The sequence below is a fragment of the Oreochromis niloticus genome, unplaced genomic scaffold, assembly GCF_001858045.2.
Source record: "Oreochromis niloticus isolate F11D_XX unplaced genomic scaffold, O_niloticus_UMD_NMBU tig00006893_pilon, whole genome shotgun sequence".
NCBI lineage: Eukaryota > Metazoa > Chordata > Actinopteri > Cichliformes > Cichlidae > Oreochromis > Oreochromis niloticus.
Window position 1 is genome coordinate 1 of NW_020328248.1, and position 16,166 is coordinate 16,166.

The 16,166-nt window shown below is 39.9% G+C and overlaps 1 protein-coding gene across 2 annotated transcripts; it reads left to right on the plus strand.

The window, feature by feature from the left end:
- Positions 1 to 7,949: 7,949 nt before the first annotated feature.
- Positions 7,950 to 16,033, plus strand: LOC100701058 (protein phosphatase 1F; the record flags this gene model as incomplete). Of its 2 annotated transcripts, none has more annotated exon segments than XM_019354339.2 (6): positions 7,950 to 8,182; positions 11,573 to 11,799; positions 13,799 to 13,935; positions 14,616 to 14,818; positions 15,570 to 15,758; positions 15,890 to 16,033. In XM_019354339.2, coding segments are annotated over 5 exon segments (840 nt in total), but the record flags the coding sequence as incomplete, so codon positions are not given.
- Positions 16,034 to 16,166: the final 133 nt, after the last annotated feature.

Genomic DNA, 16,166 nt, shown 5'->3' on the forward strand with positions numbered 1-16,166 from the left:
CATTCAAATGCATGAATAGCGAGAAACGCACTGTCTCGCCGAAATAAGGCGATTTTCACCAAGTCCATAAAACAGCTGTAACTTTTGATAGGAGACTCGGACACACATATTTCAGGCTTGGCCTTATAGAATTCAGCATCCATGCTGGGGAAATAGTTTGCAGCTGTTTGAGCTAAGATTTTCAAGTTATTCACAAAATGAAAACCCATAATGTGTTTCAGGCGAGAAACGCACTGTCTCGCCGAAATAAGGCGATTTTCACCAAGTCCATAAAGACAGCTGTAACTTTTGATAGGAGACTCGGACACACATATTTCAGGCTTGGCCTTATAGAATTCAGCATTTCCATGCTGGGAAATAGGTTTTGCAGCTGTTTGAGCTAAGATTTTCAAGTTATTCACAAAATGAAAACCCATAATGTGTTTGTTTCAGGCGAGAAACCACTGTCTCGCCGAAATAAGGCGATTTTCACCAAGTCCATAAAGACAGCTGTAACTTTTGATAGGAGACTCGGACACACATATTCAGGCTTGGCCTTATAGAATTCAGCATTTCCATGCTGGGAAATAGGTTTTGCAGCTGTTTGAGCTAAGATTTTCAAGTTATTCACAAAATGAAAACCCATAATGTGTTTCAGGCGAGAAACGCACTGTCTCGCCGAAATAAGGCGATTTTCACCAAGTCCATAAAGACAGCTGTAACTTTTGATAGGAGACTCGGACAACATATTTCAGGCTTGGCCTTATAGAATTCAGCATTTCCATGCTGGGGAAATAGGTTTTGCAGCTGTTTCAGCTAAGATTTCAAGTTATTCACAAAATGAAAACCCATAATGTGTTTCAGGCGAGAAACGCACTGTCTCGCCGAAATAAGGCGATTTTCACCAAGTCCATAAAGACAGCTGTAACTTTTGATAGGAGACTCGGAACACATATTTCAGGCTTGGCCTTATAGAATTCAGCATTCCATGCTGGGGAAATAGGTTTTGCAGCTGTTTGAGCTAAGATTTTCAAGTTATTCACAAAAATGAAAACCCATAATGTGTTTTCAGGCGGAGAAACGCACTGTCTCGCCGAAAATAGGCGATTTTCACCAAGGTCCATAAAGACAGCCTATAACTTTTTGATAGGAGACTCGGACACACATATTTCAGGCTTGGCCTTATAGAATTCAGCATTTCCATGCTGGGGAAATAGGTTTTGAGCTGTTTGAGCTAAGATTTTCAAGTTATTCACAAAATGAAAACCCATAATGTGTTTCAGGCGAGAAACGCACTGTCTCGCCGAAATAAGGCGATTTCACCAAGTCCATAAGACAGCTGTAACTTTTGATAGGAGACTCGACACACATATTTCAGGCTTGGCCTTATAGAATTCAGCATTTCCATGCTGGGGAAATAGGTTTTGCAGCTGTTTGAGCTAAGATTTTCAAGTTATTCACAAAATGAAACCCATAATGTGTTTCAGGCGAGAAACGCACTGTTCGCCGAAATAAGGCGATTTTCACCAGTCCATAAAGACAGCTGTAACTTTTGATAGGAGACTCGGACACACATATAGAATTCAGCATTTCCATGCTGGGGAAATAGGTTTTGCAGCTGTTTGAGCTAAGATTTTCAAGTTATTCACAAATGAAAACCCATAATTGTTTCAGGCGAGAAACGCACTGTCTGCGAAATAAGGCGATTTTCACCAAGTCCATAAAGACAGCTGTAACTTTTGATAGGAGACTCGGACAACATATTTCAGGCTTGGCCTTATAGAATTCAGCATTCCATGCTGGGGAAATAGGTTTTGCAGCTGTTGAGCTAAGATTTTCAAGTTATTCACAAAATGAAACCCATAATGTGTTTCAGGCGAGAAACGCACTGTCTCGCCGAAATAAGGCGATTTTCACCAAGTCCATAAAGACAGCTGTAACTTTTGATAGGAGACTCGGACACACATATTTCAGGCTGGCCTTATAGAATTCAGCATTCCATGCTGGGGAAATAGGTTTTGCGGCTGTTTGAGCTAAGATTTTCAAGTTATTCACAAAATGAAAACCAATAATGTGTTTCAGGCGAGAAACGCACTGTCTCGCCGAAATAAGGCGATTTTCACCAAGTCCATAAAGACAGCTGTAACTTTGATAGGAGACTCGGACACACATATTTCAGGCTTGGCCTTATAGAATTCAGCATTTCCATGCTGGGGAAATAGGTTTTGCAGCTGTTTGAGCTAAGATTTTCTAGTTATTCACAAAATGAAAACCCATAATGTGTTTCAGGCGAGAAACGCACTGTCTCGCCGAAATAAGGCGATTTTCACCAAGTCCATAAAACAGCTGTAACTTTTGATAGGAGACTCGGACACACATATTTCAGGCTTGGCCTTATAGATTCAGCATTTCCATGCTGGGGAAATAGGTTTTGCGGCTGTTTGAGCTAAGATTTTCAAGTTATTCACAAATGAAAACCCATAATGTGTTTCAGGCGAGAAACGCACTGTCTCGCCGAAATAAGGCGATTTTCACCAAGTCCATAAAGACAGCTGTAACTTTTGATAGGAGACTCGGACACACATATTTCAGGCTTGGCCTTATAGAATCAGCATTTCCATGCTGGGGAAATAGGTTTTGCAGCTGTTTGAGCTAAGATTTTCAAGTTATTCACAAATGAAAACCCATAATGTGTTTCAGGCGAGAACTCCATTCAAATGCATGTAATAGCGAGAAACACACTGTCTCGCCGAAATAAGGCGATTTTCACCAAGTCCATAAAGACAGCTGTAACTTTTGATAGGAGACTCGGACACACATATTTCAGGCTTGGCCTTATAGAATTCAGCATTTCCATGCTGGGGAAATAGGTTTTGCAGCTGTTTGAGCTAAGATTTTCAAGTTATTCACAAAATGAAAACCCATAATGTGTTTCAGGTGAGAACTCCATTCAAATGCATGTAATAGCGAGAAACACACTGTCTCGCCGAAATAAGGCGATTTTCACCAAGCCCATAAAGACAGCTGTAACTTTTGATAGGAGACTTGGACACACATATTTCAGGCTTGGCCTTATAGAATTCAGCATTTCCATGCTGGGGAAATAGGTTTTGCAGCTGTTTGAGCTAAGATTTCAAGTTATTCACAAAATGAAAACCCATAATGTGTTTCAGGCGAGAAACGCACTGTCTCGCCGAAATAAGGCGATTTTCACCAAGTCCATAAAGACAGCTGTAACTTTTGATAGGAGACTCGGACACACATATTTCAGGCTTGGCCTTATAGAATTCAGCATTTCCATGCCGGGGAAATAGGTTTTGCGGCTGTTTGAGCTAAGATTTTCAAGTTATTCACAAAATGAAAACCAATAATGTGTTTCAGGCGAGAAACGCACTGTCTCGCCGAAATAAGGCGATTTTCACCAAGTCCATAAAGACAGCTGTAACTTTTGATAGGAGACTCGGACACACATATTTCAGGCTTGGCCTTATAGAATTCAGCATTTCCATGCTGGGGAAATAGGTTTTGCGGCTGTTTGAGCTAAGATTTTCAAGTTATTCACAAAATGAAAACCCATAATGTGTTTCAGGCGAGAAACGCACTGTCTCGCTGAAATAAGGCGATTTTCACCAAGTCCATAAAGACAGCTGTAACTTTTGATAGGAGACTCGGACACACATATTTCAGGCTTGGCCTTATAGAATTCAGCATTTCCATGCTGGGGAAATAGGTTTTGCAGCTGTTTGAGCTAAGATTTTCAAGTTATTCACAAACTGAAAACCCATAATGTGTTTCAGGCGAGAACTCCATTCAAATGCATGTAATAGCGAGAAACGCACTGTCTCGCCGAAATAAGGCGATTTTCACCAAGTCCATAAAGACAGCTGTAACTTTTGATTAGACTGGTTGACTGAATTTGATCCTGTGTGTGTCTCTCTGTGCATGTGTTTCCATATGTGTCCATATTTGTGATTGTGTGACTGTTATACTTTTTTTTTGCTGATTTTTTTCATTTAACAATTTGAAGGATCCTTAGCATGTTCAGCATTTTTTCAGCTGTCCATTTTGCTTTTCCAATTTTTCTGTTTAAGTTCTTACTATTGTGCTGAATCATACTATTTCTGCTATTTTATAAGATTTGTGCTAAAGATAGTATTTCTGCCAAATATAGTATTTCTGATTAATTATAGTTTTTCTACCAAATCATAGTACAGTATTTTTGCTTTTTATAGGACTTTTATAGAATATTTATATTGCTAAATATAGTATTTCTGCTTTTTATAGGATTTGTGCTTAATACAGTATTTCTGCTAAATGTAGTATTCATGCTTAATCATACTATTACTATATATTTCTCCCAGGTCCCCAGGCAGCCAATCCTCTGAGGACTGAGACATTCAAATTTACATATCAGGGCCTGCACAGCTTCCCAGCCAGCCAATCATATCTGAGGTCTGCCCTTTCTTCTCTCGTCATATCTCAGCGACGGATGTACAAAGAGCAATGAAAATCGCAGTCAAAGTACACCAAAGTCCGCTGATTCACCCAGTACAAGAATTATGCTTCTAGTCCACCTAGCTTTTGAGTTACACGACGTTTGTAACTCCAAAAACCGGCATTCTTCGCCTCTCACCGCGATCTAATTCTGACTGCTCATGAACCTGTTTTCCAGGAGCTCACTGTCTTTCCCAGTGGCGCAGCTGGTAATGACACCGATTGGCAGCCCAAATCTCGTGGGTTCAATTCCACCTTGGTCAATATCTTTTTTGCCCTACAAATTAATACACTATCACAGACCACTAATTCATATTCATCATTTATTACAATTCTGAAAACTTTTTAGCAGCTTTTCTAATATGGACCTCAGATTCTTCTTAACACTCCATGGCACAAATACTCTTCCCTTTAGGCTCTGTGAATGTGTGTGTGTATCAATATTTTTCCCATTTTAAAGTATTACTCCTCCATAATTGTATTTCTGTTAAATCAAAGTACTTTTACTACATCTTAGTACTTCTGCTCAATCATAGTATTTCTGCTAAATCATAGTATTTTTGCCAAATCATGGTTTTTGTGCCAAATCATAACATTTGTGTTATGTTATAGTATTACTACTAAGTGGAGGAATTTCTGTCATGTTACAGTATATGTGCTGATTACAGTATTTCTGCCAAATACAGTATTTCTGATTAATTATAGTTTTTCTACGAAATCATAGTACAGTATTTCTACTTTTTATAGGATTTGTACGTAATATAGTATTTCTGCTTAATTATAGTATTCCTGCCATTTTATAGTATTTGTGCTAAAACATAGTATTTCTACTAAATGCAGTATTTCTGGGTAATCATAGTATTTCTATATATTTCTGCCAGGTCCCAGGGAGTTAATCCTCTGTGAGGAGTGTAATATTCAAATTTACATATCAGGGCATGCACGACTTCCCAACCAGCCAATCATATCTGAGGCCTGACACATTCAAATTTGCATATTAGTGCATTCATGGCTTCTAGGACAACCAATCATAGCTGAGGCCTGACACATTCAAATTTGCATATTGGAGTATTCATGGCTTCTAAGACAACCAATCATATCTGAGGCCTGACACATTCAAATTTGCATATTGGGGCCCTCGTGGCTTCTTAGATAACCAATCATCTATGTCATATATCTTTAATATTTCATATTTTTATTTTAAATGGTCAACATTTCAAGATTCTCCCATGTCTTCTGAACAAAACGGTCTAAGAATGACCGTTTTAGCCCCTACGGTTAGGAATTTATGGCTGTTTGTTTGAGGGGAGTCCTCACTATGAGAAATAGACTGCAAAAATCCTGTCTCTCTCTGTGCTGTAAAAGCCTGCACTTGGTGCACCAGTTTTGGCGGGAAAAAGCACACAGCCTCTCTGATTGGTGGATTCAAGTTGAGAAGCTCACAGCTGTTTGACTGACCTAGAAACATGCTGTTAACAGCGCCTGTTCACTTGCTGCTGCTGCTGCTGTGTGTGTGTGTGTGTGTGTGTGTGGTGTGTGTGGTGTGTGTGTGTGTGTGACAGAGAGAGAGAGAGAGAGAAAGCCTTTTTATGGGATCATCTCATTGTAAGATTCAAATTCAATATATTTAGACTGGTTGACTGAATTGGATCTTGTGTGTGTGTCTCTCTGTGCATGTGTTTCCATATGTGTCCATATTTGTGATTGTGTGGCTGTTATACTTTTTTTTGCCGATTTTTTTCATTTAACAATTATATTTGAGGGACCCTTAGCATGTTCAGCATTTTTTCATTCAGCATTTCTGCCAAGTATTATGTTTCCTCTAAGATATTGCAGTTCTGCTAAGTTACTACATTTTAGCAAAGTTCCTTTGCTTCTGCAAAGTTTTTACAATTTCTGCAACTTTTCAGCTTTTTCAGCTAGTTTCAGCAGAAAGCTTCAGCTTTAAAGCATCCACACTGCATTTTCGCAGGAAATGCAAATTTTTCTAGTAATAATAAAGAATAAAGAGAAACAGGAACTCAATAGTGTGGATGCCTTAAAGCAGTGGTTCCCAAACTTTTTTTGCCAGGCCCCCTTTTTTTACAAGAAAAATGTTCGCGCCCCCCACCACCTAACCCCCCCCCCCCCCCCCCCCCCGCACAAACACATCCTCCAAACACACACACCCATATTTTGTTTACAAACTCCATTGCGGTTTATTTCACACCTCAAATATTTAGTAAACAATTAAGCAAATACAAGTAAACGGCAATACAGGTAGTAATAAAATATACTACTAACTCTTTTACGCTACGTCCACACCTACACGGATATTTTTGAAAACGCAGCTGTTTCTATGCGTTTGGGCTTTTCATCAACACGTAAACGGCGTTGCGATTCATCGAAAACGGAGATTATTTAAAACTCCTTTTTTTGCGTTTACGTGTGGACGAGGATTACAGAGTTCGTCGCAACGTCAAAGGTATGTGCCTCTTTTCACGTCACGCTTTGCGCCACGTTATTGTTTACATGAGATGAATTGCAGAATGGCAGATAGAGACAAAATACTGTTAATCTGACTATCTTCAGGTTTTACACGCTTATATATACACACGCAGTTACTGTCCCTCCATTTAGAAAGGCAGAGGCGTCACGGTGTAATTATTTTACGTGTAGTTGTTTTTTTCCTGTGTAATAATATTCAGCATTGCTATCAATACATTTTTCAAAAATGTCTCTCTGTGCAAAATGGGTTTAAACACAAACATCTGTGGGATACTGTTTGTCCGTGATTTGAACCGGGGGAACAAATTACGGCAGGATCAGCCTGATATTATTTGTATCCCACTGTAACTTTACTGCATAAAGAGCTAACATGTCCAAAATGTCAGGAGTAGTTATTACAAGAAGTGTTTGTGAACTAAAAATCAAGAATGTGAGATACTGTTTGTCCGTGATTTGGAGAGCCCAGCGCGTGCTCCCGACGCAGGGAAACTAATTTTGCAGGGGAGACCTACCTTGGCACTTGTGCAGGTGAAGCCAAAGGGAAGATATGCTTCACCATATTTTCCTGTCTTTGGCCTGGAAGGAAGTTGGTTTGGAAACATATTTGGCGATGCTTCATCTCCTGCTTTGCGTTTATGTGGGAGCCCCGTCAAAAACCTGTCCACAGTGTCCAAGCGCTCCTCTTTTTTTTCCTTTTCATACCGCGCCCCCCCTGCAATAGCTCTGCGCCCCCCCTAGGGGCGGGCCCCACACTTTGGGAACCTCTGCCTTAAAGCATCCACACAATTAAGGGTTAAAGAAATATTTCAAAGGAATGCAGGTGATGTAGTTTGTAAGGCAATATGTGGGTTTTTAAGAGCAACAGGTATTTACCATATGAGAATAGGATGTAAAAGCTGTTCCGATCCACTCCCCAGTCCAGAGGGTGGCGGTAATGCACCTAAAGTTGTTTGCCATCCGCCATAAAAACATAGGGGAAGAAGAGGGTCTTATGACAATTGTGATGACGATGATGGCGTACAGGAAAGCGCCGGTCCAGTTGGGTGTGGATCGTTGCGCAGATCTGTAAACACTGTTGATAGTGGACTGGGAGTGTGTATTACCATACGCGGTACATGTTTGCGTTATCAGTAAATCCCTTTAGTCTTTGTCTCGTCGAAGGGAGTGTTTCGTCAGTAAGACTTGTGTGAAGACGCGTACTAAAACAAGGAGTCAGCGGACGGTAAGACCAAGTTAACCACTGTCTGCTTGGCTGTAAAATAAGCATGTATTCTGGTAGCGATCATGTCGATGAAACAAGTGAGTGAGTGACTCAGGACTCGAGGTGTAATTGCACTATAATGTGTACTGCATACAGACCACCAAACCCTCAACATTCATGTAACGCAAAGAAAAGAAACGGAAAAGCTTATCGTTAGGCTCCAGTTTTCAGGTATGAGTCCTGGTGTACAACCAATGCGTTTGCGTTTAACTCGAGTTACAGGATGCATGCATCCTGTAACTGTAACTGTGTGGGGAGTCTGAGAGCCCTTTTCAAGTGCTTCTCTGCACTTCTTTCAAGAAATGTTCAGACATATTGGCCAACAGGTACCTTACATGACAACAAGCTGGCGCGTTTTTAAAAACAAAACAAAACAAAAAAACAACAACAACAACATTTTATTTTTATTTTTAAAAATATCCTGTCATAATGAAGTCCCTGGGGCCTGGTTTAGAGCGTTACATTGCATAAATTGATTATTACTGATTTCAAGTCCACTGCGATGCTGTACAAAAACTTTCTATATGCCCAACAAATTATGAATCGAACTGTACGAATATTTACCGTATAAATCCATATACACTCTCTTACCACTTTATTAGATATACATGTAAATATCTAACCTGCAATTATATGGCAGCAACATGTAGCCATGGTCAAGTTGACCTCCTCAAGTTCAAACGGAGCGTTAGAAGAGGGGCATGGTTGTTGGTGCCACACAAGTTAGTCCCATTATTTCAGAAACTGCTGATATGCTGGAATTTTCCCACACAGCCTAATCTTTACAGAGATGGGTCAGAAGAACAAAACAGGAACAACAGTTTTCTGTCTACACCCCTAAATGCCGATATCCAAATATATGAATTATAAGAACATAAAATTTAAGTCTCCCACCATACAGTTGGGGAGAGAAACTGTCCAAGTTGGACACATTATTGTACCAGGCAATGTAAAGCTGGACATTTTAACATCGTAGTCTGTGGGACTGAAAACGTTTTGGAGCCAGCCCCAAGTGACCATTACAAGAACTCCGCTCTTGTCACATATACAGCCCAAGAGTGAGCTGTGATATTGATCTCCTGCCTTCTTCATGGCACACAAGAGATCTGTGTACATACCTTTTTATCCCCTATGTCAGTAGTTTTTCAGTCTTGGAGACTGGTACTTGTTTTTTGTGAGTGAGTAGACGTTAGCATTTTACCAACTGCAGATAAGATGTCCTCCATGACAAATGTTTTAAAACAATAGTGGGTGTTCCAGAATTCCAAAGATTTATTGAACTAAGGAACACCAACTGGTGCATCAGTTCAATTCAGTTTTATTTATATATCGCAAAATCAAAACAACAGTTGCCTCAAGGCGCTTTATATTGTAGACCATACATCTATACAAAATGGAAAAAACTCCAACAGCCAAGTGCCTGCTCAACCCCTATGAGCAACTGCGAGAAGGGGGGGGGAGGAACCCTCCCTTTTAGCAGGTAGAAACCTCCTGCAGAACACAACTCAGGGAGTTTCAGCCATCTCCCACCGGTTGAGATTGAGAGGAGGATGACAGGACAAAAGACATGCTGTGGAAGAGAGATTAAGTAATGACAGATTATAGAGGTGTATGAACACCCTGAGTCATATTATCAGAATCCTGGATCACATAGCTCAGCTTCATCTCTGATACCTGCATTCTTATACTTGGGATAAATCTTGTTCAGTTTTTGATGAAATGCAGAGTAAACTCATAGTGAGTGAAACAGGTGGCCAGCATCCTACGCCTATTGCAGCGTAACACAGGCAGGATTCGGGGTCACCTGATCCAGCCCTACATATATACTTTATCATAAAGAAAGTTTTAAGCCTCATATAGGGGTGGCTGTAGCTCCGGTGGTAGAGCAGGTCACCTACTAGGTTCAGTCCCAGTCTGCTCCACTTGCATGCCCAAGTGTCCTCGGGCAAGATACTAACCCCATGTTGCTTGTATGAATCTGTCTGACTGTTAGATAGGAAGTACTTAGAAAAGGGTAGAAAAAAGTGCTTGTGTGAATGGGTGAATTTACAAGCGCTTTGAGTGCTCAGAGTAGAAAAGCGAACCAGTCCATTTACCATTTACCATAATATATTATAGAAAAAATTAGAAAGGGTGTCTCCCTCCTGAATTAGAATTGGAAGCTGGTTCCCTAAAAGAGGGGCCTGAAAAGCTGAAGGTTTGCCTCCCACTCTACTTTTAAATATCTTAGGAACTACAAGTAAACCAGCAGTCTGAGAGTCGCATGCTCTATTGGGATCATAGAATACTATGAGGTCATTAAGATAAGACTGGGTCTGATTATTCAAGACCTTCATATGAGGTGAAGAATTTTAAATTTGATTCAGAATTTTTAAACAGGGAGCTAATGAAAAGACACCAGTATGGAAGAAATATGCTTTTTTTTCTAGTCCCTGTCAGTACTCTTCATGCAGCATTTTGTATTAAATAAAGGCTTTTCAGGGAGTTTTTAGGACATGCTGATAATAATGAATTACAATAGTCCAGCCTAGAAGTAATAAATGCTTGAAGTAGTTTTTGAACATAACTCTGAGACGGGTTGTTTCTAACTTTAGAGATATTGCACAAATGGAAAAAAGCAGTCCGATATATTTGTTTAATATGTGTATTGAAGGAAATATCCTGGTCAGAAATAAGTCAGAGATTCCACACAATGTTACCGGAGGCCAAGGTAATACTATCCAGCATAAGAATCTGGTAAGATACCATATTTCTAAGCTATTTAGGGCAAAATACAAGGACCTCAGTTTTATCTGATTTAGAACAAGAAATTAGAGGTCATCCAGGTCTTTTTCTTTAATACATTTCTGTAGTCAGTGTGTGTATCATCTGGCTTCACTGATACCTATATACTTAGAGGTGGGTATCATCTCCCTACCAATGAAACTGTATGCTATACCTTTGAATTATATTCACTCAGGGGAGCATCATATCATGCACAAAATGCACACAGGTGACTGCAGTACATCCTCGACCAATAAATCTGTACAAATTACAAGATGTGGCAATCCTATTAGTCCTGTAGCTTATAACAACACTTGTATCATTACAGTAGTATTGTTTCATTTCAGTTGAGACGTATAATCAGTACTTGCAATTAAAATATAAGGTAGGGTTTGGGGGGAATTTGGGTATTTTACGTTTTTTTGCCTTTTAATTTTACTCTCAGACAAGCATCTTGTGACACAGTAAGCACCTCCCATAGTAGTTCTCTGAACTTGTATGGCAAAAAACAGTTTTAGATGAAAATGGTAATGTAATTATACTGATTAATTTGTGTCAATTTGTGCCCTTCAATTGTCCACTGTGAAGTGACCTGTGAGCCCTGATCTCCTGTTTACCAAAGAGTTCACTCCAGCCATAGTCAGCGGGATGGAGCAGGAGGAGGCTCTGTGCTTTTTGAAGGCATTTTTGGAGGAGTTTCCAGCTGCTCTGGAGGAAGGCGCTTCACTTCCTGTTAGCCCTCTTAGTCGTAAAGTCACAATGGAGGAGTTGCATGGAGAGAGCCTGGAGCTGGGCCTGAGGCTATTGGCAAGCAGGTATGACTGGGAAGGAGACAAACTGAATAGAAGTTTGTAACGATGAACAAATTTAGTTTTCTCTGGTCCAATAAGAGAAATTTATTGTGGCCGATATGTATTGATGCATGTTCAACTGTCCGAGTAAAGAAATGTCAAAAAGTTGATTCTGATCTCCTCTGTCTGTTTCTGTTGTTTCAAATAACTCTTTCCATCCTTTCATTTTATATTAAACCCTAATTTTATTTCTGTAGAAAGCAGTGTCCATAGTTAAGCTTGCTGATGTCCTTAGTTTGGTCTCACATAATATTTTAATTATAATAATACAAAGTACTATTCTATCTGCATATCTCATGTGTGTGACTATGTGCTACAGTGCAGCAATCCCCAACCCCTGGGCCACGGACCAGTCCGTGAGTCGTTTAGTACCAGGCCGCAAGAGTTGAGGCTCAGGTGTGGAATTTATGGTTTTCAGGGTATTTCACTGGTTTTTGTCATTATTTTTTTTATCATTTTTATCGTTAACTCGGTTTCCCTGGGTCTTTTCCGTGTGTTATGAATAAATCTTCTTCTTTTTTTGGGGGGGGTACCAGTACTGGTTTTATTTGTTGTATTTATCTGTGACACCTTAAAGGCCGGTCAGTGAAAATATTGTCGTACAGAACGTTCCAGCTACAGAACACATGTACATTTACTCCTTCGCTGTTTTTACAGATGAGATCTTACCATTTGCATTTCAGGATGATTATTCTTTGATGATTGATAGATCAGGACAGCGTTTCTTTTATCACAAATCTTATTGTGCCATACTTTTCTGTGTGGCACCGTCTAAAAGCCAATATGAATGACTAAACATGCACAGCTTTGGTGTATGCTCAACTTTGCAAGTGTTTGAAGTGAAAAGCAGTCAACAAGGATGGGTAAAGGACAAAAGTTGCAAGTAAAGAGATGCATGAGGAAAACTAACCTTGATGCCACACTGACTGTTGGATTGTGTGAATAAAATGTCCTAACCTAGTCATTGTCATTTGTAGAGAAAATAGTTGACATGTGTTGCTGCTTTTCAAGGTTCCATACAAAATGTAATGTGTCATTAACTATTCTGGAAAAATCACTGACAAATATTACAGACCTTTTCACACAGTGATGTTTCTTATGAATTAATTTGGATAGGACTATTAGGGGAAGAGTGAGCTTAGGCGGTGATGTTAAGACACATACCATTTACTTAGTGATGGGTCTTACTTAATATTATAAATACAAAGGACACTCTGCGGATTATTTTACATATTACATTTTTTAAATGTAATGATTTTTAGTGTCTGGTGATACACAAGCAGACATAAAGTAAGACTGTTATTTGTTCTTGTTTTATACAAACTGTAAATGAAGTGCATCTTTCCAGCAGTTTGCAGATACTAAACTGAAAATATGAGTAGAAAGTTGATTATTGTTGTATAGTCTCTTTATATACACATAACAAGGGAAAGAGGCAAAGTAGCCATTAATCCTACAGTGTTCAGTTCAGTATTGTACTTTTAATAGAAATGTTATTTGCAGATTAGAGAGATTGCATCTAACATTTTTGTTAGGTAAGAAGTCTGGGCTTCTAGAAATCAATAATCTGCAGTCAATCTTTCTGCAGTGAGGAGAAGCTGGTAACAGACTGTCAAACACTTTTAAACTTTGAGTAGGAAAAAGTAACACTTAAAAACTGTGACTGGCTTTCTGTTCTGCTCACATTTTCTACAGAAGTATTCTCTGTCAGGAAAGCTTCATTTCCTGTCTGCAGAAACAAAATTCTTCACGCCACTTCCTGTTACCTAAACACAATCTTTGCTGCCAGAGAAATGCAATTCTGTAGAGGAAAAGAAGCGCATTTATAGGTTACTGCCTAAAAATGACTATTTTTTTCTGTCCACAATTTGGACTTTGGTGCAACACTTTGTGACTGCAGTTAGAAAAATGACTCAAATTTCAAGAGATTACACAACATGTGTTTATCTCTGTGTTTGTTCAGGGGTGCTTCTCCAAGACTCAGTGCCCTCCTTTGCCAGGCAGCATATTCCCAGTTGCTGCAGACTGACCTTTTACCTTACCAGTGCCCTGAGGAACCTGAAGGTGACCAAGAAGAGAAGGCAGAAGACAAAGCAGTCTGTGAGTTTGTGGTGCTTTGAATATATTGCATTATACTGAAAGATGCCAATTTGAATTTCAAGCAGACAGAATGAAATGATCTTGTGTTTGGAAGTTGTCTGTCGAGGTGTTAAATCATATATCTGATATACACTCTCCAAGTAACTTGAGACCAACTTATCATTACCAAATATCATTAGCGGTACTAACACAGAACACATTCACACTTGTCTTCACATCTCAGGCTTTATTGGCATGTTCACAGATTATAATTTATCTTTTACAGTGCATTTAAGGGGCTGAAAAATGCAGGGGAGATCATCATTTATCCAATACATATCCCCCTCTGTCTGCTGCCACACAGCCAACTTGGGCACAGCCTCAGCCTCAATGATGCCACATGTGTGTGTGAAAGGGTCCGTTTTAATACAAACAATTATATTTTCAGTTTCTAAAGTTTTTAAGCAAGTAAAAAACTAAAATTGAAACTATGAGTAGACCTCTCTGTCCTTTTAAAAGGAACTGGTGTACATTTGCATAGTGGTTGGCAATGTTGCATTGCACTGCACTGTACTGGAAAGTGGTATTTTGACTTCCATTGTACATATTAATTCAGGGAATAAAATGCCTTTGTCCATGATGTTATTGTAAAAAAGCAGAAATATAACAGTTTTCTTACTTGTATTGTAATTTATTGTCAGTATTTCAATCGGAGGCAGTCCAACGCACCTTCCTGAATAAACTGATAGATGTAGCACTGGCGTGGCACAGAAACTTCCCCAAGGTGGCCCTTTGTCCCTCTCGCAACCTCCAGTGCTCCATTCATGCCATCAAAAACACCCGGAGAAAAATGGAGGACAAACATTTGGCTTTAGCCGAGTTCAACCAGCTCTTTGGAATTCAGGTATGAAAAATATCACAGATACAAAAATAAAAACTGAAATCACAATCCCAGCTAATTATCAAACAAAGTCCTGTTAAAACTAAGTGTACCCTTACTGCCTGTATAGGAATAAAGTAAGCAGCAGCGAGGTGCTGATCATCTGGCACCTCTATAAAAGCCATATTTGAAGAAAACCAAGCATACACAAACGCTACATGGTGGTGGAGAGGTGATTTAGACTTGTTGTGCAGCATATCTTGCAGTCACCAACTCAACCATGAGCTCCTCTGCATACCAAAGTATTCTAGAGTCACATCTGAGGCCATCTGTCCAACAGCTAAAGGGTGAAGGGGGAAAAAAAAGTCAAATCAAGGTCTTGCATTGGCCAAGTCAAAATCCAGACCTGAACCCAGTCGAAATTCTATAGTAGAAACTTAAGAAAGTTGTGCATAAACAGATCCCTCTCAAACCTACGTTGAAGTAAAACAACGCTGCAAAGAAAAATTTAACACAGACAAAGTAGGGAGGGGAGCAGGCGGCTCTTCTACATCCCCATTTCCTACACCCTGTTTGGCGCCAGGATTGGTAGGCTGCATCCTGGGATCACTGCTGCCTATGGGGGGCATCTGTCAGCCCACACTTCAGAGGGTGGGGTGGATTGTAGGCGGTCCTACAAGCCACTGAATCATGGGGTACACTTAGTTTTTCACAAGACTGCATTCTGTGACATTTATTTATGACTCTGTCTTTCTTTCCCTCCCCTATGGTCCAGGATGATGTAGATCGTGCTTACTATGCTGTGTTTGATGGCCATGGAGGGGTGGATGCAGCAACCTACGCTGCCACTCACCTCCATGTTGTTTTAAGTAAACAGGAGATGCTGCAGAGTGATGCAACCACAGCCTTTAAAACAGCCTTCAAACACACAGATGACATGTTCAGAAACAAGGCCAAGAGAGAGGTATTGAGAAAGCAACAGCACAGCATCTTGAGCACAATGTTTTCCGCTGACATTTATATGCTATAGTACTCAACTTGGTGTGCTGTCTTGCTCTGTCTCTTGTCTATAAATTACACTCATGTGTGCTGCAGCGTCTCCGGAGTGGCAGTACAGGAGTGGCAGTACTGATCCAGGATCAAGAGCTGACTGTTGCTTGGCTGGGAGACTCTCAGGCAATACTGGTCAGAGATGGGCATGTTGTTAGACTCATGGATCCACATAAACCAGAGAGAGAGGTAAGAATCCCACATACAAACACACAACCTCTGCTGCCTCAAATGGGAATGCAGATGAAATATTTGAAAAGTTTATTGCGTGATATGGGTTAAGTCAAACATTCATCAGAGCTGTTTAAATGTGTTTCTGAAC